Genomic DNA, 20,942 nt, shown 5'->3' with positions numbered 1-20,942 from the left:
GCATTCGGGTTTCGGTTCGGTTTTTTATCAAAACCGAACCAAAACCGAAAAACCTAATTTAGTTCAAAATCCAAACCGAACCGAACCCGAAAAACTGAAAAACCGAAAACTGAACTTAAAAAACCAAAAAACCCGAACAAAACCGAAAAAACCCGAAAAAATAAATATAATATTAATATATATATGTGTGTGTAATTTATTTTATTTTAAATATACTAATAGAATATTTATTTATATATAATATATTAAATTAATAGAATATATATAAAATTCGGTTATTCGGTTTTTCGGTTTTTTTCTTCGCCCGAACCGAACCGAACCGAAAAAACCGAAATTTTTCTATTTTCAAAACCGAACCGAACCAAAAAACCGAAATAACCGAACCGAATTTCAAAATTTCGGTTTGGTTCGGTTCGGATATTCGGTTTCCGGTTTTTTTGCTCACCCCTATTCTCTAATAACTTAGGAAAATAAAGATTTTTATATTAGAAAAAGTTGACATGATACGACAAATAAAAGCAGAGCGGGCTGACTGTTTCAAAGGATATGCAGCACACTTCTCGTGACGACTGTGGATTCCTACTTTTAACTGCAATTTCGTCGATCCAATTAAAAAATGCTCTATCCATAACAGTCAAATCTTGCTATCTCCATCAAATTTTGAATCTTCAATTCAACAAGAGCGGCAAACAACCCCCAACCATTCCAATTTTCCAATTTCCACCCCTTTTTTTCTAATCAGAATCAGACAATCAACGACGACGACGACTGAACTAGAATGAAATGCTTCCACTTCACCACCGGCGGAGGGGACGACGACGAGCAGGTCTCGCGCAAGGTCTCGTGGGCGCGCTCCCTCAGCGTGGCGTCCACCAACCTCGACTCCAGGCGCTCCGAGTTCGACACCGAGTCGCGCCGCGACTGGGCCGACTCGTCCGACCTGTTCCAGGATTTCTTAACTCAGGGCCGCGCTAATCATCTGCGGGTATTCTCCTTCGCCGACCTCAAATCGGCTACCCGCGGCTTCAGCCGCTCTCTCGTCATCGGCGAGGGCGGCTTCGGCAGCGTCTACCGGGGCCGCCTCAGACTCGCCGATTCCGACCCGGAGATGGATGTTGCCATCAAGCAATTGAATCGAAATGGATTCCAGGCACGCTTTTTCACTGCTTAAGTATTCATTTTATGCTTAATTCGCACAAACAAATTGAAAAAAGGGGGTAAAATTAGACAGTCAGCAACTTATGATTACTATCAGGCTTTCCTTGCTGCATTATGGGGAATTGAATGTTGTATCACTATAATATCTAAGATTTTTACGTAGATTTTGCTGTTAATTAAAGCATTAGCTTACGGTGTTTGGGGTTTTGTTTTTGCATTGTAGTTATCAGGGGCACAAGGAATGGATAAATGAGGTGAATTTTCTAGGTGTAGTCAATCACCAAAATCTTGTAAAATTGGTTGGGTATTGTGCTGCTGATGATGAAAGGGGGATTCAGAGGCTGTTGGTCTATCAACTTATGTGTAACAAAAGCTTGGAGGACCATCTCTTGAACCGCTTAGCGTCTCCTCTCTCGTGGCTAACGAGGTTGAAGATTGCTCAAGATGCAGCCCGTGGCTTGGCATACCTTCATGAAGAAATGGAATTTCAGGTACCTTTTTTCGTGATCAGTGCAAACTGAAGTTTTAGATGTATCAGCAAGCAAATTTGCTAATCAGGTAGATAATAAGATTTTGTTCAGATTGTGAATGGAAATATATGGGAGCTTGATGATAAATTGACATTAACTAGCCACAGGCTTTAATAATATATCTCGATATTATTCCCATGTTTTGAGGCTTTCCTTCAGCATGAAATGATTCATAGCCGTAAATCAATCGTGCTTAAGACCAAAGAGTCGGGGTGAAGGAGGAATGGGATATCCTCATTCGCTGGAACATTCAGATTCTAGATCCATAATAATTCGTAATGACTATGAATGCAAAACTTTGGGAAAATAACTAGAAGGAAAATGAAGCATGGTTGCTCTGGACCAGTTGAGAGGTTAATATCTAACTGTTTCATAATGAGAATGAATTCAAAACTGTTTCTAGAAATTAATATTTACCTTTTTTTTGGTTATGGAATCCCTTTCTAGTTGCTCTGGACCACTTGAGAGGTTCTATAGTGGATAGATATATGGGTTTGAGTTGGTAACATGCTTCATAAGTAGAACATGAGTCTCTCAAACTCTGTTGAAATTCAAAATATTAGAATATGTTTCATCTGACTTCTCTTCTTCCTTTGTATTTGATGTCATGGGACATATTAAACAATGAAATAGTCTTCAGGTGCAAATGAAAATAACTCCAAAAAAAACATTCGAGTCACATAATGGGGTGTTGCAGTGTTCAAGTTACATTTCTAACACTTGGGATTCTCTTGATCCGCCTTCTTATTTATGCAGTTAATATTTAGAGACTTCAAGAGTTCAAATATCCTCTTAGATGAAGACTTCAACGCGAAATTGTCAGACTTTGGACTGGCGAGGCAGGGTCCAGCTGCTGGATCAGGTCATGTTTCCACATCAGTGAGTCCCATTTCTTGATTCAGCATCTTTTGTCAATCCTGATTCTTAGTTAGTTCTTTGACATTATTTGTCTGGTTGAATATGTTGTGCAGGTTGTTGGCACAGTTGGTTATGCAGCACCAGAGTATGTGCACACAGGCAGGCTAACTGCCAAGAGTGATGTATGGAGCTTTGGTGTAGTGCTCTACGAGCTCATCACAGGAAGACGGGTGCTGGAAAGAAATCTGCCACGAGGCGAGCAGAAGCTCTTGGAATGGGTAAGACCCTATGTTTCCGATCCCAAAAAATTCCATCTGATCCTCGACCAGAGACTTGAGGGGCAGAACTGCATGAAGTCAGCCCAGAAACTTGCGTCTCTTGCCAACAAATGCCTCATGAAGAATCCCAGGTCGCGCCCAAAAATGAGTGAGGTGATTGAGATGCTTGGAAGCATCATTGCTAAAGCACCGCCACCTCTGGATGGATGTGTGCCTGAATCTGACAATCAGAATGAAAATGTGCATGAAGAAGCTAGTGGATCAGAAGGAGGCAAAACGACAAACAGCAGCAGCCGTAAAAAGGGTTTTGACTTCAGAGTAATAGTCTCGAGGAACAGATCAATCGGGAAGTTGGATTGGAGAAACTGGACCCAAGTCTGGTGAGGACATGATGTGATGATCTTGCCACTAATGGGATCGGACCATTCTTACTGGTGAATACGAGTATTGAGCAATTTGATGTTCATCATCAAGCAATATAGTTTTTATATCCTCTCTTTTTTTTGGCCACTCAAATTGTAGTTTATAGTTTTTGAGGTGTGCTAAGAGTGTTGACCTCTGTTTTTGAAAGAAAAGATGGGAGAGAAGCATTATGTTAGTATTACCGTTTTTGCTTGAAAACAGAGATGCCAAAGAGTGAGTAAGATGCAACTGTGCTATGCATCTTACTCTTTACTCTTGTGTATGTAAAATAAGATTGGACACATTTTTTGGTTGTTTTTACTATTACAGAGTTCTTGATTGTGAAATAACCGTTAGTATTTACCTACTTGAATATGTGGACCGATATGAAACAGTGTAATGCGCCGTAGCCTTACATTTCTGTACATGATCTTTTCTTCTTGAGAATTAAAGAAATAAAGAAAAACGAAAAATGAAGAAAGAGAAAATGATTGAATGAGGATAAGACACTTGTGGAGAGGTGGTGCTTGAAATAAGTCAAGTAATTGTGTACACAATATTTTTGCAGCATTCATTCTCACTGAATAGAAAGAAAAATGTCTGCTTTGAACATGTTCTTTACTCCCATAGTTACCCCCCCTCAAAGGAGAGTAAGAAGTGCAGCCACAGCAGCAAAATCCTCAGGTGGAGGCAGCGAGGAGAAGGGCATTTTGGACTTTATCCTCGGGAGCTTGACCAAACAAGATCAGTTCTATGAAACTGATCCAATCTTGAAGAAGGTGGAGGACAGGAAGAGCAGCGGCACAACCGCCACGGGCACCGGAGACCGGAAGAACTCGGTGGTGGTGCCACCAGCCAAGAAGAAGGATGGTGGGTTTGGCGGCCTTGGGGGACTCTTTAACAACAAATGATTCATAAGTACCTTTCTTTAATATAAAAGTTAAGTTCTAAATTTTGTGGCATGCACTGTTGATGCTCTCTTATGTAATATGCTGCTTAATTCAATTGCATATATTGATTCTATCAGTCGTGGGATTGTTTTGTTTATGCATTGATGATAAGAATGAACAAATTTTATGAGCTATATGTAGTTTGTCTAGTTAATTACTACAATATGGAGTATCATACATTTCACATGAACATTAGTGTTAGCTTTAGCTCATATTTCTCCTGTCGACACAAGGAAATAGGTCTTTGATGAGCATCATCTACAAGCATTGTCACATGAACATTAGTGTTAGCTTTAGCTCACATTTCTCCTGTCGACACAAGGAAATAGGTCTTTGATGAGCATCATCTACAAGCATTGTCACATGAACATTAGTTCTCTTTTTTTTTTTCATTTAATTTGATCCTAATATCTTACAAATAATTATTGGCATAGTTAATTTTACAAATAACATAAAAAATCAAGCTCCCGTAATGATGCACTTCCAAACTCACATTAGTATGATATTGTATGCTTTGAACAAAATCTCACGATTTTGTTCTTGAAATACTCTCTGAAAGACTTATACTAAATTGAGGCAGCTGTTATATATAGCCGGCAACTTTTACTTATTCTCCAGTATGGAATGTGATTTCAACCCAGATAAGCTAATACAGTATGAAATATGTTAACATTCATCATTTTGTAACATGAGTACTAAATTGAAATGGTTGGCCCACTTTGAGGCCGAAGTTGCCTTGGGTGGATATGGGCTAACTAATATCATTTCCACCTAATTTATGATTTAGACTAAAGCTGGGGAAAAATATCGAAAAAATGACACATATCGCTCGTATCGTATTGAAAAATATCGAAAAATTATCGGATTTTCGATATATCGTAATTTTCGATACGAAACGATACCGTATCGTAAGTTTTCGATACGATAACGATATGAATTTCCTTATATCGCGATATATCTTTTTATATCGAATATACGGCATATATCGATATTTTCGATATATTGTTTTATATCGAATATATGATATATATCGATATTTTCGATATATCGTTTTATATCGAATATTCGAATATATCGTATATATCGAAACATATTTGAAACTATAATTTTCGATATACAGGTATTCGATACGATATCGATATTTTCGATATATCGTACCGAAATTCGATATATCGATACATCGAATTTCGGTACGATATATAAAAATATTGATACGATAATGATGGAGTACGGACTAAACAAGCCCAACAGCAGTGACGGCCCATCAGCCCAAAGCCCAAGGAAGAGTATCAGATCGGCATTACCAAAGAGTTCGGCCCCAGCCTACAGCTCGGTAAAAGCCAACCAATCAGTTCGGCATTACCAAAGAGTTCGGCCCCAGCCTACAGCTCGGTAAAAGCCAACCAATCAGTTCGGCATTACCAAAGAGTTCGGCCCCAGCCTACAGCTCGGTAAAAGCCGACCAATCAAGCTCTACTCTCAGACCGGCAAAAGCTGCTCGGCAATAGTTCAGCAGTTCGGTCTCAGTATTTGACCGAACTGGGAGATAGTCAACTCATGTCAGAACCTCCACGATCTCCACTACACCCACGATCTATTTAGTGGTGTCAAGCAGTCATTAACTCAGGCAGGATAGTGGGCCCATGCAGGATCGCATGACCTCCACGACATCCACAACCATCATGAGTGGTGATGCAAGCCACGATCTTAGTTCAATGTATAAATAGAACTTAGATCAAATAGATTAAAAAACTCTCTCTCTCGCTCTCTAGAGATAAAATATCAAATAGCAAGTTTGTATTTGTAAGCTGTAGAAAACAGATCAAGCAATACAACTCTGCCCTCTTTTCTTCCCGTGGACGTAGATTTACCTCAGTAAATCGAACCACGTAAAATCTCTGTGTCGTGATCTTTATTCTCTACCAGCATTTACTAACATCAGAAATTCGCGGAATCATCACTGGCGCCGTCTGTGGGAAACAGAGAACCAAATTTGTGATAAAGCGAGTTTTTGATCCTCTTCTACCAAAAAAATGCATACCAGATCACATAACACCCGTGCCTCCGTCCGTGATAACCATGAGGAAGCTAATCCAGCAGCCCATAGGCCTGGAAAGCAGCCTCGTGAAAAATCTACTTCCAGTTCTCACGGAGAAGGAACAAGCCGCTCAAAAGGTCCACACACCGAGTCTTCCCAGCAGCCCGATTTAAATGAAGCTGTCAAGCTGTTCTTGGCTGAGAAGCAGGATGAGTTCTTAGCCTTCCTGCAAAAGAGCCAAGAGCCGAAGACGAAAAGGGTGGATTCTCCTTCCTCCTCCAGACATGAAAGTCACTACCGCAGTAGTGCCGTGTCTTCCGGAAAGAAGAATCCTCAACCCCGACATGTTCCTGCTCCTCCTCGGTACCGGAACCACAGGAGAACTCCATCTCCTCCGTACCGAAGAGATGTCAGTTCGTCTGAAACGAACTGCAATAAGCCAACGATTGTGAGTCAAAGCTTCTAAAGAGGATACAAGACCACAATTCAGCTTAAACAAGCAGTTCGTCTGAAACGAACTGCAATAAGCCAATGATTGTGAGTCCAAGCTTCTAAGGAGGATACAAGACCACAATTCAGCTTAACAAGCAGTCCGTCTGAAACGAACTGCAACAAGCCAACGACTGTGAGTCCAAGCTTCCAAGGAGGATACAAGACCACAATTCAGCTTAACAAGCAGTCCGTCTGAAACGAACTGCAACAAGCCAACGACTGTGAGTCCAAGCTTCCAAGGAGGATACAAGACCACAATTCAGCTTAACAAGCACTTCGTCTGAAACGAACTGCAATAAGCCAACGATTGTGAGTCCAAGCTTCTCAGGAAGATACAAGACCACAATTCGGCTTAAGAAATAAGCACTTCGTCTGAAACGAACTGCAATAAGGGAAAGTCCGATCCACGCGATAAACCTCGCCGAATTAGGACGACCAAGTTCGGTCAAAGAAGTTTACCTCATAAGACCGAGGACGACCATGTCTAGTCAAAGAGGTTTACTGCATAAGACCACTTCGGTTAACTGGGAAAGTCCGATCCACGCGATAAAACTCGCCGAATTAGGACAAGGGAAAGTTCGATCCCGGCGACGAAAATCGCCAAATTAGGACACAAACCAAGTCCGGTCAAAGATGTTTATTTCATCAGACCAAAGACGAGTCCGGTCAAAGATGTTTATTTCATCAGACCAAAGACGAGTCCGGTCAAAGATGTTTATTTCATCAGACCAAAGACGAGTCCGGTCAAAGATGTTTATTTCATCCGACCAAAGACGAGTCCGGTCAAAGATGTTTATTTCATCAGACCAAAGACGAGTCCGGTCAAAGATGTTTATTTCATCAGACCAAAGACGAGTCCGGTCAAAGATGTTTATTTCATCAGACCAAAGACGAGTCCGGTCAAAGATGTTTATTTCATCAGACCAAAGACGAGTCCGGTCAAAGATGTTTATTTCATCAGACCAAAGACGAGTCCGGTCAAAGATGTTTATTTCATCAGACCAAAGACGAGTCCGGTCAAAGATGTTTATTTCATCAGACCAAAGACGAGTCCGGTCAAAGATGTTTATTTCATCCGACCAAAGACGAGTCCGGTCAAAGATGTTTATTTCATCAGACCAAATACGAGTCCGGTCAAAGACGTTTATTTCATCAGACCAAAGACGAGTCCGGTCAAACATGTTTATTTCATCAGACCAAAGACGAGTCCGGTCAAAGATGTTTATTTCATCAGACCAAAGACGAGTCCGGTCAAAGATGTTTATTTCATCAGACCAAAGACAAACATCAACTTACCCCGTACCTTTATCCAGAATGCCGAAGTGACTCGCTTCGCCGAAGTAATTCACTTCGCTTTTCGGGGGGGGGGTAGTGATGGAGTACGGACTAAACAAGCCCAACAGCAGTGACGGCCCATCAGCCCAAAGCCCAAGGAAGAGTATCAGATCGGCATTACCAAAGAGTTCGGCCCCAGCCTACAGCTCGGTAAAAGCCAACCAATCAGTTCGGCATTACCAAAGAGTTCGGCCCCAGCCTACAGCTCGGTAAAAGCCAACCAATCAGTTCGGCATTACCAAAGAGTTCGGCCCCAGCCTACAGCTCGGTAAAAGCCGACCAATCAAGCTCTACTCTCAGACCGGCAAAAGCTGCTCGGCAATAGTTCAGCAGTTCGGTCTCAGTATTTGACCGAACTGGGAGATAGTCAACTCATGTCAGAACCTCCACGATCTCCACTACACCCACGATCTATTTAGTGGTGTCAAGCAGTCATTAACTCAGGCAGGATAGTGGGCCCATGCAGGATCGCATGACCTCCACGACATCCACAACCATCATGAGTGGTGATGCAAGCCACGATCTTAGTTCAATGTATAAATAGAACTTAGATCAAATAGATTAAAAAACTCTCTCTCTCGCTCTCTAGAGATAAAATATCAAATAGCAAGTTTGTATTTGTAAGCTGTAGAAAACAGATCAAGCAATACAACTCTGCCCTCTTTTCTTCCCGTGGACGTAGATTTACCTCAGTAAATCGAACCACGTAAAATCTCTGTGTCGTGATCTTTATTCTCTACCAGCATTTACTAACATCAGAAATTCGCGGAATCATCAGATAACGATATTGATATTATCCATATCGAAAGTTCGATATATCGAAACTTTCGATACGATAACGATATGAAATTCTTTCATATCGATATTTTCGATACGATATACGATACAACGTTTTCGATACGATATCTCGTATCGACCCACCCCTAATTTAGACATCTCAAAATTATTTTTAATAAAAGTAAATCTAAGAAGAAGATCTGATATATGAGTATATGACTATGTAAGTGGTTAAACTCGACAGCCAACCCCAAGTCGAACCATTTTTTGTTGTTTTGCGACTTGATTGAGTAAGTGTGAGATTTATAGTAATTTCTAAGACGGTTGAAAAATCAAATTCAAACAAAGAAAGGTTATTTTGCTATGATAAATTATACAGCAGGGAACAATAAGAATTAAGACGGTTAAAGTTAATAATTTACATATGATTAATATAATTTGCATATTTCCTAAATCTGATTTAGAGTGAATGTACTTTATAACAAATTATAATATCAAATGATACACTCCCTCCGTTCATGAAATAATATCTCATTTTACCATTTCGTGATGTCCGCGATTTAAAGTCTCTTTTACCTTTTTCCATTCTAAGTAAATGTATTCACCATTAACCCAACTCATTACACTCACATTCTATTATAAACTCAACGTAAAAGTAGGTCCACATTTCATTCACTCAATTATTTTTATTCACAGTCAAATAATTTATTAAAAATTGTATCGAGTTAAAATGAGACTATAAATGGAGAAGGGATGTACAAACTCTTGGGAAAGTAAGGTACTCCATTAGATTTCATTTCACACATCTCCATCGTTAAGACTTAAAGAGAGATGATTTCATGAACTAGGGATAAAAATTCCACAAAAAGCAATGTTTGGCAAAGGATAAAGAGAGAAAATTATTGCAGTATCACGGAATTGCTGCTTTCCAAGACCACAACTATTTTCACGTGAACAAGACTTCATTATTCAATAAAACCCCTTTACCGATTTACTCATTTATGTATGCCAACAATCATTTCATTGTTTGTACGAATTATTTGTAATATTAAATTTTCTACCGCTCTCTGACAATTATGCTAAAATAAGCAAATCCATAACTGAAGCCAAATAATAATTATAAAAATAAGTTATTTTGGGACTTGTAGTAGTACTACTATTTTGTAAGAATCTCGATTCTCGCTTCTTATAGTCAGTTCACATATTATTGTTATTGTTTTATCAGAGCGTCCACTATAATAGGCGGACACGCCCAATAGCCCCGCCCAAGTTTTTGTCCATAGCCCCAGTTTTATTATCTATAGCCCTAAAATTCTATTTCCGCCACTATAGTGGATACCTCCAATAACCCCCAAATTTTATAATCAACTTTCATTTTATAATGTTTCAAGTAATTATGAACAAATTTATCGGGCTATACGTAATTAGAAGAACACGACTATACGAAGTAGAATATGTCCGCTGGTCCGGCGTAGGCAAGCTGTCGGATTGCAGCGGTGCACTTCTGTTGCGTAGACAACCCGATCCGGCCAGCCGCATCACGCCGAGGGTGAAGCACCGGTAACGCTCCGCCAAATTCGTCGCTATATAGTTGAATAGCCGTCGCGACATCCTGAATCTCCGGCGGAATATCTCGGGTGGATAACGGGGGGTTATCCACAAAGTAATCATCCATTAGACGATGGTGCGCACCGACGTGGTCTCGTGGGATTGTCCGCCGATGAGTAATGGCACGAGGGATCGCATCCTCCGCATTCTCCGCCTCCTCCGCCAAACGGGCCGCTTCCTCCTGGGCGGCCTGGTGTTGCACTTGTTGAACCAGAGCATTCCAGTTGTCTCTCCACAAATTGTTCATTTCCAACCCCAAATTGTAGTGAGAGAAATTTTTAGAGATATAGAGTTGGAATGGTGTGAAAATAATGAATGGAGTGGGGTGTATTTATAGGTGAATTGAAATGTAAAAAAAAAAATTCGGCTATAGCCGCGGCGGTCGGCGCCGCGGCTATAGCCGCGTCCTTGCCCCGGAGCCGGCTGATGCCCGTCCACCCCCCTACCGCCCTGATTTCGCAGTCCGCCCGCGCCCTCCACTATAGCCCGCCCGCCCGTGGACGCGGCTATAGCCCCGTCCATGCCAGAGTGGACACCCTTAATATGTTATTGTTATTGTTATTGTTATTGTTAACATGACTTTGGACCAACACAGTACATTAGTAAGAAAAAGAGTAATGATAGTACTACTCCCTTAGAATTTAACATACATATTTTTCCATATAACTTAAAAACAAAATGTATATCACTTTCACTATTTTGCGCATGTAAACAATTCCTTTATGTTATAGCATACATCAATATTTGCATTTTATAGATTTGAAAACGTTGACTTGGTATTTTTTTTTATTTCTTTTACTACTAACTTCCGTTGGAGTACTATTCCTCTGTCCCGACTAAGATGACAGATTTATTGACTGACACATGATTTTAGGAGTTATTGGTTAAAGTGTTTAATTGGAGAGAGGATGAGTATAAGTATTAAAATAGAAAGAGAAAGAAAAATAAATATTTTAATAGAAGTGAGAAAAATTGGTTGGATGTATTAATTGAAAAGAGAAAGTTTCTAAAAAAATGAAATGTGTCATCTTTGTTGGGACAAACTAAAAAGAAAAACGTGTTATCTTAAGCGGGACGGAAGGATGGAGTAAACGTATGGATGTCATTAATATAATACTCTTATCAAATAATAACTCTATCACGCTTAAAATGCGTAGTTCGATAACTACTAACAATATGCTTATTATATGTATGTGTGAAGATGATGTTTGGAATTAATATTGTTATGCCCATTTTGCACAGCATGTCATGTCAGAACACAGCACCAAAGATTTGGCACCGATATAAATTGGATACCTTCGTTCAGAGATTCTACCTTAGCTGTTGGTGCTTTGTACATAACCTATATGATACTTACTTAGTTGGCATGAAAAATATTCTAAACTAGGAGTATTAAAAATATCTATACAAATAATGAAACAATAAACTAGGTTCATGATCTCTCACACTTTGTTTACTTTTTTTATTTCTTACCAATACCCAAGTCGGGCCTTTTATTTACTTATTTTACTAAATTTGTTTTGTCTTTTATCACATGACACCGCCAAGTAGCAATAAATTAGGGGTGCTGCAGTGACATAAATTTCATAACTAAATAGCAATAAAACTCACCACCTCTACAATTAAGTCTATAAATGGCATTTCAGTAAATATAGATATTTTTAGATATTAATAAAATAATTATCTCATTTAATGTTTAATCTAGTTGACAATATTACCCTTTCTTTTTAATTCACAGTACCATTCCCTTTTTAGACGTAATTTGCCACTCAAAATTTTTATTATTACTACTACTACTTTATTTCTATTTATATTATACTTTCTTATAGTATAATTTTAATAATAGTGTTTTTATTTTCTTTTTAGTTAATAATTAACAATATTCATCCAATTATGAGCAGATTAAATGACTGCTGCGGCTTAATTTTTCATTATTAATGCATGTCTTTAATTACGACAAATTATGTTATTAGAATTAAATAGTAGTAGTATAATTAAAATTGATTAAAATTATTTTCGTAATTATCATTTGGGATTAATTCAGTTAATATGAGTTCAAATTGATTGTAGAATAATTCAACAAAGAATAGTAAATTGGAAAAAAAGAAAATTTGTTTTATACTTACCCCACAAGAATATGCACTTTTAGTTGGACACGAGTTTTAATACACAATTGGTAAAGTAAAAGTAAAAGATAACTGTTGTAATTAAAGTATTATTAGTAGAGATTGAATCTCACCTCTTTAGAGAAAAAATAGCTTCCAAAATTATAAAGTGTATACTATTGTGAGAGGGACTAAAAAGGAAAGATTTGTATAATTTTGTGGAACTTAAGAAGTACTTAAATTGAGAATTTGTTTATGACAATAAGACTTCCTTGCAATTTCTCTAGAAGTTTATTGTATTATACTTTATTATAGTATTTATAAATATAATGTCTCACACTTATGAAATATTATTTCATACTCCTACAATTTATTTATTTTCAAAATATTTTAAAATTTGTTCATATATAAATTTACATACTTGTGATTTTTTAATTTATTAAATTATAACTTCTATTTATTATGGTTTTTAAACTTAGACCATCTTCAACCATACATCAAATCTCGTTTTTGATGTAAAAAATTTCTCAAGCATATTGTAAACTCAAACTTATTTTTATGTTTTTCTACAGATTGTAGATATAAAACTACTGTAAAAATTTTGTGAAACATATTGTACTAAAAAATGATGTAAACAGTTTGAGTAAAATTAATAGTGAGTATGTTGTGATATAATACCAAAGTTAAATATATTTTATATTTAAGATTATTTATAAAATTTAAAATTTAGTAAATAATTAAATCTGAATTATTTTGACAAATTATTAATATTATATTATAGTATGTGTTCTGGTTAAAATTAAATTATTCAAGTAAACAGTAAATTAGTATGTAGTATAATTGGAAATGCCTTACTATTTTATTATCTCGTTTCCACTGCCTTATGGTATATTAAGTCACCTTCAAACAAATACTATGACTAAAAAAGAAATAAAATCTGAGAAAATAAGAGAAGAAATAATTAGTTAGAGCGTGTATATAAAGCTAAGCAAATATTTCTGGGAGATTTAAGGCAAAGGGTAAAATAGTTATAAATATTTTGATACTTTCTAAGTGCATTAAATTTTTTTGTAAAATATGATTATTGCCAGCCATAATAGGGCCATTTATTACTTATTAGCATCACTCTATAAAAAATTGATTTACGTCATCGCAGGTCAAATTTCAAAAGCTTGGAAGACCGGCCATTACGGATAGACTCTGCCATAAATGAAAAAAAAATTAGACGATAAACGAGGGAGGCAAGCAAGCCAAGAGGGGATATGATTTGATATCCACATTTATTAAACCCACAATATTATCATTAGAAGCATGCTTCAATTCAATTTTCATTATTATTATTACTATACAGATACAGATACAGATACAGATACAGATAATAACAAAGAAACCCACACCACAGCCAGCCCATCCCATGTATTATATATAATGTGATGTAATGTAATGTATCCATCTCATTCTATCTCTGTCTCACTCTAGAAGATTTTTCTAACTTTTTCCAACATCATCTTTCCCACTTTCCCCACCCCTGTTTTATGGATTGCTCCACTTTTGCTTTGGAAAAGGATTGATGACCAAAACAATGTTACAACATGTATGTCAAAAAAGTTCTTAAAAATATAAGGTAAAATAATTTAAAAAATATCATATAAGCCACTTGTAACCTCATCAAGAAAAATCTTGTGAGAAATTGCTAACATCCAAACATGTCACAAGAAATTTGCAAAAGAGTAACTATATATACAGACAGACGGATACACGCACACTCCTTGATTAGCTTCTTTTCAGAGGGTTCTGTTGTTGCCCTTGCCCTATTTGGAGTGAAGTGGAGATGCTGAAGGCCTCGGATAAGCAGTGTGTGCGACTTTGCTGCTAGGAATAACATCGCCTGCGCTTCGTCTGCGCTGCCTAGATCCATCGCGGCTTTTGCTGGCATTGCTGTCTGTGCTCTTGGTGGAGTCTTTTATCTGCTCGAGTTCTTTCACTACGTCTTGCATTTTCGGCCTCAGCTTAGGCTCCAAGGATATGCATCGCAGAGCAAGATTCGCCACTTTCTGAGCCACTTCCATTGAGTACTGCCCTTCAAGGCGGTTGTCCATGATGCGGAAGACCTTGCGCTTGTTGGCTAGGAAGGGTCTGGACCACTCAACGAGTTTGTGCTCGCCAGACGGCCTATTCTTGTCGATGGCTCTCCTGCCCGACAACAACTCAAGGAGCACCACTCCATAGCTGTACACGTCACTCTTTGTAGTCAAATGACCTAATTCCACACAATATGGTGAGATCAGTTAATGAGCCACCAAAACATGAAACAACAAACTAATCTAAATTGAGCCACCAAAACATGAAACAACAAACTAATCCAAAACATGAAACACGTCAGCTTTAAGCGATAATGCCTCAATTCAAGAATCATACCAGTAGCCAGATATTCCGGAGCTGCATAGCCATAGGTTCCCATGACTCTTGTGGACACATGGCTTTTATCGCCAGTCGGCCCATCCTTGGCCAATCCAAAATCAGAAAGTTTCGCATTGTAGCTCTGAGACATCACAATTTATGAATTTTTAGATTTTTTTTTTCGCGAGAGATTGATTATGGAATGGAAACACAATGTTTATAGTCTATTGCATCAGGGATTCCATAAGGATTATTGCCATTTCTGCAAATGCTAAAGGCTTTAGTGACGGATGAGTAGGTTACCGAGTCGAGAAGTATGTTAGAAGTTTTGAAGTCTCTATAAATGACTTTAGCTTCAGAGCTGTGAAGAAAAGCAAGCCCCTTTGCAGCTCCAAGAGCAACCTTAAGGCGAAGATTCCAAGAAAGAGGTTGGAAGTATGAACCCCCTACAACAGAAGAACACCATTTTAGGAAATCCAAATGTACACCTCATAACAACAGATCAAGATTGTAAGACTGACTCACTTCGAAAGAGATGATTCTCCAAGCTCCCACGAGGCATGAACTCATAAACCAGAAGCCTATAATCATCCTCCAAGCAATAGCCAATAAGCTTCACTAGATTGGGATGGGAAAATTGCCCCAAATAGTTCACTTCTGCCTGCATTCACCACAAATACATCACTTCACAATCAACAACACATGTGTCAAAATTAAAAGGAGAAGAATATTGATTGAAAACTCACCAACCACTCCCTATGGCCTTGAAAACTTTCCTGGTGGAGCTTCTTGACTGCGACGACCATGCCCGTCCCAGGCTTGGTAGCAGTGAAAGAGTTCTCATCGATCCAACCTTTGAAGACGGAGCCAAATCCACCCCCTCCAAGCACGCTATCTGGCCGGAAGTTTCGGGTGGCCACCTTGAGATCAGAAAAGTTGAAGCTCTTGAGGTTAGGTGACTGCAAAATCTCACCCTCAGTCCGAGGAGTAGGCGGAACAGAACTTGTCGAGTTCTTGCTGCAATCAGTGCTCATATTATTCGAGCCCGAGCTAACATATTGCGAGTTTAGGCCTGGATGGATCAATCCAAGAATTATATTACTACTATGCTTCACGGTTCTACCTCTCTAAAGGCAAATATTGATAAAAAAAGATAAAGAAACAGGAATCCAAATCCCATCATTTTGCAGAGAACACAAAAGCAGCAATGAAGCATAATAATATCCTAAAATGGTAAAGATACAAAATTCATGGTATAAATATTTTAGTCAGATAAACAAACGTGAATTCTGGAGGAATTATGCAGCAGAAAAAAGAAAGTAGAAGGTGGTGATTAATTACCAGGATGAGCTGGGCTTTCAGCTTTGACTCTAGCACTCAAACAATAACAAATCCCCATATAAAAAAACAGAGGCTCTCAACAAATTCTGCATATCACAATAGGAAAGTGTGAGCAACTGAATATCAGATCTCCAACTAAAGGTGTGAACGCACGAGAAACACGTAACACTAAATTAATTAAATTTTTTTCAAAATTTCATCAGAGAGAAATCAAATGCTATTGCCTTTTTTCCAGCATATTAAACAACCCAGCCACCAACTCCTTCCTCCATCACGCAATAATCAATACATCAACATCACCATATAATCGTAGTTCTGCAAATATAATACGTATAGCGAGAAGAAATAGCGCACCTCTAAAGGCGAAGATGCGGGTTAAATTTTATTTTTATCTGTTCTGAGCTTTATCGGTAGCTCTGCCTGTATTTCCGTGAGAGGGAGAGAAAGAGTCAAAGAGGGGCGAGTTGACGAAAGTGACAAGTGAAAATTGAAGAGAGGGAGAGGGAGAGGAGAGGAGAGGAGAGGAGAGGAGAGGGTTGGGAGGGGAGAGAGGATATTAATGGCGGCATCGGGGTTCTGGGTCCCCTCTTCAACTTGTGTGTCATAAGACACACAGACACCCATGCGTGTGTGTGTGAGAGAGAGAGTTCCGCAGTCTGCATTGACTAGTTTACACCTCCATTTGACTTCTGAGGTGCATTCATACTGCTGACGTGGAAGGGGCCGGCACGTATAAACGTCATCAGTTAATGCCATTCACAATAGGAATAGCCCAGCAATAACCCAGCCATAGCCCAGCCACTGCCACATCAGCGGCACTAAAAATCCTCCTGCCACATCATCAAAACAAGTACAATAATTAACAAATATATACAAAATGAAATAATTAACAATCACACAATATGCGAAATTTAATTTATGAGACATATACGGGAAAAGTTTAATAATACTATTAAAATTTAAAAAAGTACAATAATTTAAAAAGTACATTAATTAAAAAAAATACAATAATAAAAAAAAGTACAAGTGGTGCGAATGAAAATGACGAACAAAGCGCGTATATATTGTGTTTCGAAAAAAAAAATTTATTTTTTCGCGCTAGGCGGTGCGCTGGGCGATCCGGGCGCTGCAATAGCGCCGAACGGACCGCCCAGCGCCACGCGACCGCCCAGCGCTGCGCGGTTTCTCTCTCCAATCGCCCCCCTGGGCGGCTGCAATAGATCGCCCAGCGAACCGCCCAGCGCCGGCGCTCGGCTGGGCGGTCGCTGGGCGCCTATTGTGGATGGCCTAAGAGCATCTCCAGTGGGCGGATGTCCCACTCGGACATCCACTAGGATATCCCAAAAACACCTCCTGCCACGTCACTAGGACATCCCACCCCATTGCCACATCACTAGGACATCCCCTGCATAATCCGCCCTTCCCACTAGGACATCCCGCAATAAAAAAATCACAATAATTTAATTTTAATATAAACAAAAAGTACGGGAAAGCAAAATACGGGAAAAATTAAGGGAAACCAAAAAACGGGCAAAAATACATAGTCATAAAACATAAAAAAAAAAGAGAATTTAGAATTTTTTTAAAAAAAATAAATAAATAATTATCGGACGTCCGACCGGGACGTCCGACCCTCGCCACAGTGGCGGACGTCCGCCCGCCCGTCACCGGGACGTCCGAGGACACCCGACGTCCTCACGGGATGTCCGTATCCGACCTTCGACCCCTCAACGGCGGACGTCCCGGTAGCCCTTCCGCGTGTCCGACCGGACGTCCTACCGGAAGGCCGTCACTGGAGATGCTCTAAGTTGCTTAATTGGGCAATTAGCTCTACTAATAATACTCATTGTTTTACTAACTACTTTTATTTAAATATTTGGAGATTACTCATCCTATAACTACACAATTCACTGCGACTGCATCAATAATGAAATTAACTCTTATTAAAGCGTTTATATTTCAATTCAAACATATGAGATATGTGCAAATTATGTAGCAGAGTACTACCATACACAAGAATTTTTGAAGTGCTTAATTTGGAACAAATGATACTTCATCCATCATAAAATGTCTTGCCAATAATATATATCTATAATTTTCACTTCTACTGTACTTAGTTGATAGGTATCTCTTGGTGTCTTGCATTCATTAACTCATCATAATTACATTCAATTACTATATAACTAAAAAGTCTATTGTCCATGAAATATAATTTCATTTGTTATTGTTATGTATTTTATTGTGGAATTGATAAAGTACAAAAAGAAAAAAAGAAAAAAACGAATGAACATGAGAGAGGAAAAGATAAATGATGAAAACCTCTTCATATGTTAAACTGAAACTAATTTTAATTGATAAACTGAAGTGAAAAAATATAAAACTATTATTCGTTAAATGAGGGAGCATATACATATGCATACATATTTAACAACTTTTGTTAATGTTCGTCTACTATGTTTTTATAATTGTCTTCGTCTCTTGAAACTTTCAAGATTTTATGATTAAAAATTTAATGCTCCAAACATATGTCTGACCAATTATAATCGTATAAATTATCACTTTATTTTTTAACTCTATTTTTGTTATTCCTTTCGGCCTTTATTAATTGGCAATAATTTTCTTTTTCGTTCATCCTCTATTAATCGCCACTCTTACTTTTTATTATTGTTGGTAGTGGACACCACATTACGTTAACTCATTCCGCTCACATTTTATTATAAAATGAGTACATATAAAAGTATGACTCACATTCTACTCACTTTTTCAACTCACTTTTCACTACATTTCTTAAAACTCGTGCTCAGTCAAACAATACCGATTAGTGAGGGGCAACAAGAGTATTATAATTGACTAGATACACTGCGATGCCCTTCAGTTCGTTAGGTAACATAATAGTGAGATATAACATGAGATAAGTAAAAATATAGTTTGTCTAAAATTAAATTAGTGATAAAGATAGAAGTGAAATGAATAAACTTGAGACACAATGTAATATTGATATTATGAAGACTGACATAGATACATTATACAAACCGATTTTTTTACAAAACAAAATAATTTAAACAATAATATAAAATTAAATATGACATTTAGTCATAAATAATACTCCATTGCCTACATGACTATGCGTCCAGCCATTAATGCCCCACCTGTCCCTATCACTGGTAGCAAAACATCAAAAGGAAATGCTACGATGAAATACAATTTTTTATAAAATGACATTGTGTTGATAGAATAAGGAAAAACATCGAAAATGGTTGTTAGTCCAATAAGGAGTACGAAATCGACAAGCAATATTCTTGGTTCAGGATGAGTAAATAATACTAAATCAGGCTATTTGTGTCGGCCACAAAATTTATTTCCAATTTAATGGTAAAAGTAAAACATAGCTCGTTTTGCTCATTTAATTTAAATGATCCCAACTAATGTTGAGTTAAATTGCATGTTCATATAATTGCTTCTTTACTTAAATGATACTGTACACTCTTTTTAGTTGGAGTATCCGAGTATGTAGCTTGTTTGTTTAAAAGTAGCACAAACGACATGACTTATATAGTGAAATAATCGTGGTATGGTTTACAATTACATACTCAAAAATTAAATAAATAAGTTACATAGATAATATGAGTAAAATCAATGTTTTAAAAACCGGACCGGCAAGCGAACCGGCGTCATTACTGGTTCACTGGTTCAACCGGTTCACTGGTCGAACCATTGGTTGAACCGGAATACTGTTTATATATATATTTATTTATTTAGTAGTAAATAATAAAATTTAATCAAATGTTTTATCAATAAATATTATAGTATTATACATTTAATAGTATTATTATAGAAAACAATTCTTGTACTAGTATATTAGAATATTTAATGACGTTAAGTTTAAATACAATAATAAATTATAATACACAATATTAAAAACTAGTATTAAACTCTATGTATAATTATAAACTCCTATATTATAAAACATTAGTGATTGTAAAAGTATAATTAAAATATAAGAAATATATTAAAATTAACAATTTCTTAAAAGAATATATAAAATTAAAATGAATTATCTTAAAAGAATATAAAATTAAAAAGAATATATTTTTAGTGAATGATAAAATTTTATTAATTTTTTTATCAACAAATATAATTAAATATATAAATTATACTAGTAGTAAGTTATTGTAAATAAAAATTTTAATATTTATGTATAAAAATAAATAAGTTCATAGTATTGTTTTCAAAAAGTAATGCGGCAAAATAATATTATACACGAAGATATATGAATAAACATAAATTAAAAACATATATTTAGTAAATACTCCTAGTATATAATCAAATAGTAGTAAACTTTTAATATAATTAATCACATATTCTTAATATACATATATACGTATTAAACACGAATTATTAGTTTATATAGATAAATATTTTGTGTTTAACATATGAAAATAAATTATGTTCATATTACTACAAAGAAGTCCTTGTGGTGTAGTGGTAGAATTGTTGGTAAGTTCACCGGGAGGTCTTGAGTTCGACCCCTATCAAGGCCAAAATTTTAGAATAAAATTTTGAAAAGCATTTGAATCGGTTTCCGGTTCCCGGCCAGACCGGTCCGACCGGCCGGTTTCGGCGGTTCATGGCGGTTGAACATGTCACTGGTTTTATAGTGCTAACCGGAC

The 20,942-nt window shown here is 37.3% G+C and overlaps 3 protein-coding genes across 4 annotated transcripts; 2 read left to right on the top strand and 1 right to left on the bottom strand.

Annotated features, from left to right (window-relative positions):
* Window positions 1-545: 545 nt before the first annotated feature.
* On the top strand, window positions 546-3,576 carry LOC121743336 (serine/threonine-protein kinase PCRK1-like). Its single transcript, XM_042136618.1, has 4 exons — window positions 546-1,150; window positions 1,389-1,649; window positions 2,445-2,567; window positions 2,660-3,576. Exons 1-4 carry the CDS (start codon window positions 779-781, stop codon window positions 3,206-3,208), a joined length of 1,305 nt encoding a protein of 434 aa, XP_041992552.1. The 5' UTR covers window positions 546-778; the 3' UTR covers window positions 3,209-3,576.
* A 246-nt stretch (window positions 3,577-3,822) lies between these two features.
* On the top strand, window positions 3,823-4,137 carry LOC121745704. Its single transcript, XM_042139677.1, has one exon. The coding sequence runs from the start codon at window positions 3,823-3,825 to the stop codon at window positions 4,135-4,137; it is 315 nt and encodes a 104-aa protein (XP_041995611.1).
* Window positions 4,138-14,151: 10,014 nt separating this feature from the next.
* On the bottom strand, window positions 14,152-16,836 carry LOC121745398 (probable serine/threonine-protein kinase PBL10). Of its 2 annotated transcripts, none has more exons than XM_042139280.1 (7): window positions 16,627-16,836; window positions 16,273-16,358; window positions 15,678-16,003; window positions 15,457-15,592; window positions 15,235-15,377; window positions 14,950-15,073; window positions 14,152-14,791 (listed from the first exon to the last, which is right to left on the bottom strand). In XM_042139280.1, the coding sequence occupies exons 2-7, from the start codon at window positions 16,328-16,330 to the stop codon at window positions 14,343-14,345; spliced, it is 1,236 nt and encodes a 411-aa protein (XP_041995214.1). In that variant the 5' UTR covers window positions 16,331-16,358; window positions 16,627-16,836; the 3' UTR covers window positions 14,152-14,342. The 2 variants fall into 2 exon arrangements, with proteins under 2 accessions (XP_041995214.1, XP_041995215.1); XM_042139281.1 differs by lacking the exon at window positions 16,627-16,836 and adding an exon at window positions 16,497-16,618.
* Between the last annotated feature and the right edge of the window lie 4,106 nt (window positions 16,837-20,942).

This window comes from Salvia splendens, chromosome 8 (genome assembly GCF_004379255.2).
Source record: "Salvia splendens isolate huo1 chromosome 8, SspV2, whole genome shotgun sequence".
NCBI classification, from domain to species: Eukaryota; Viridiplantae; Streptophyta; class Magnoliopsida; order Lamiales; family Lamiaceae; genus Salvia; species Salvia splendens.
The sequence above is the reverse complement of the archived record's forward strand: the minus strand, read 5'-3'. Positions and strand labels throughout refer to the sequence as shown.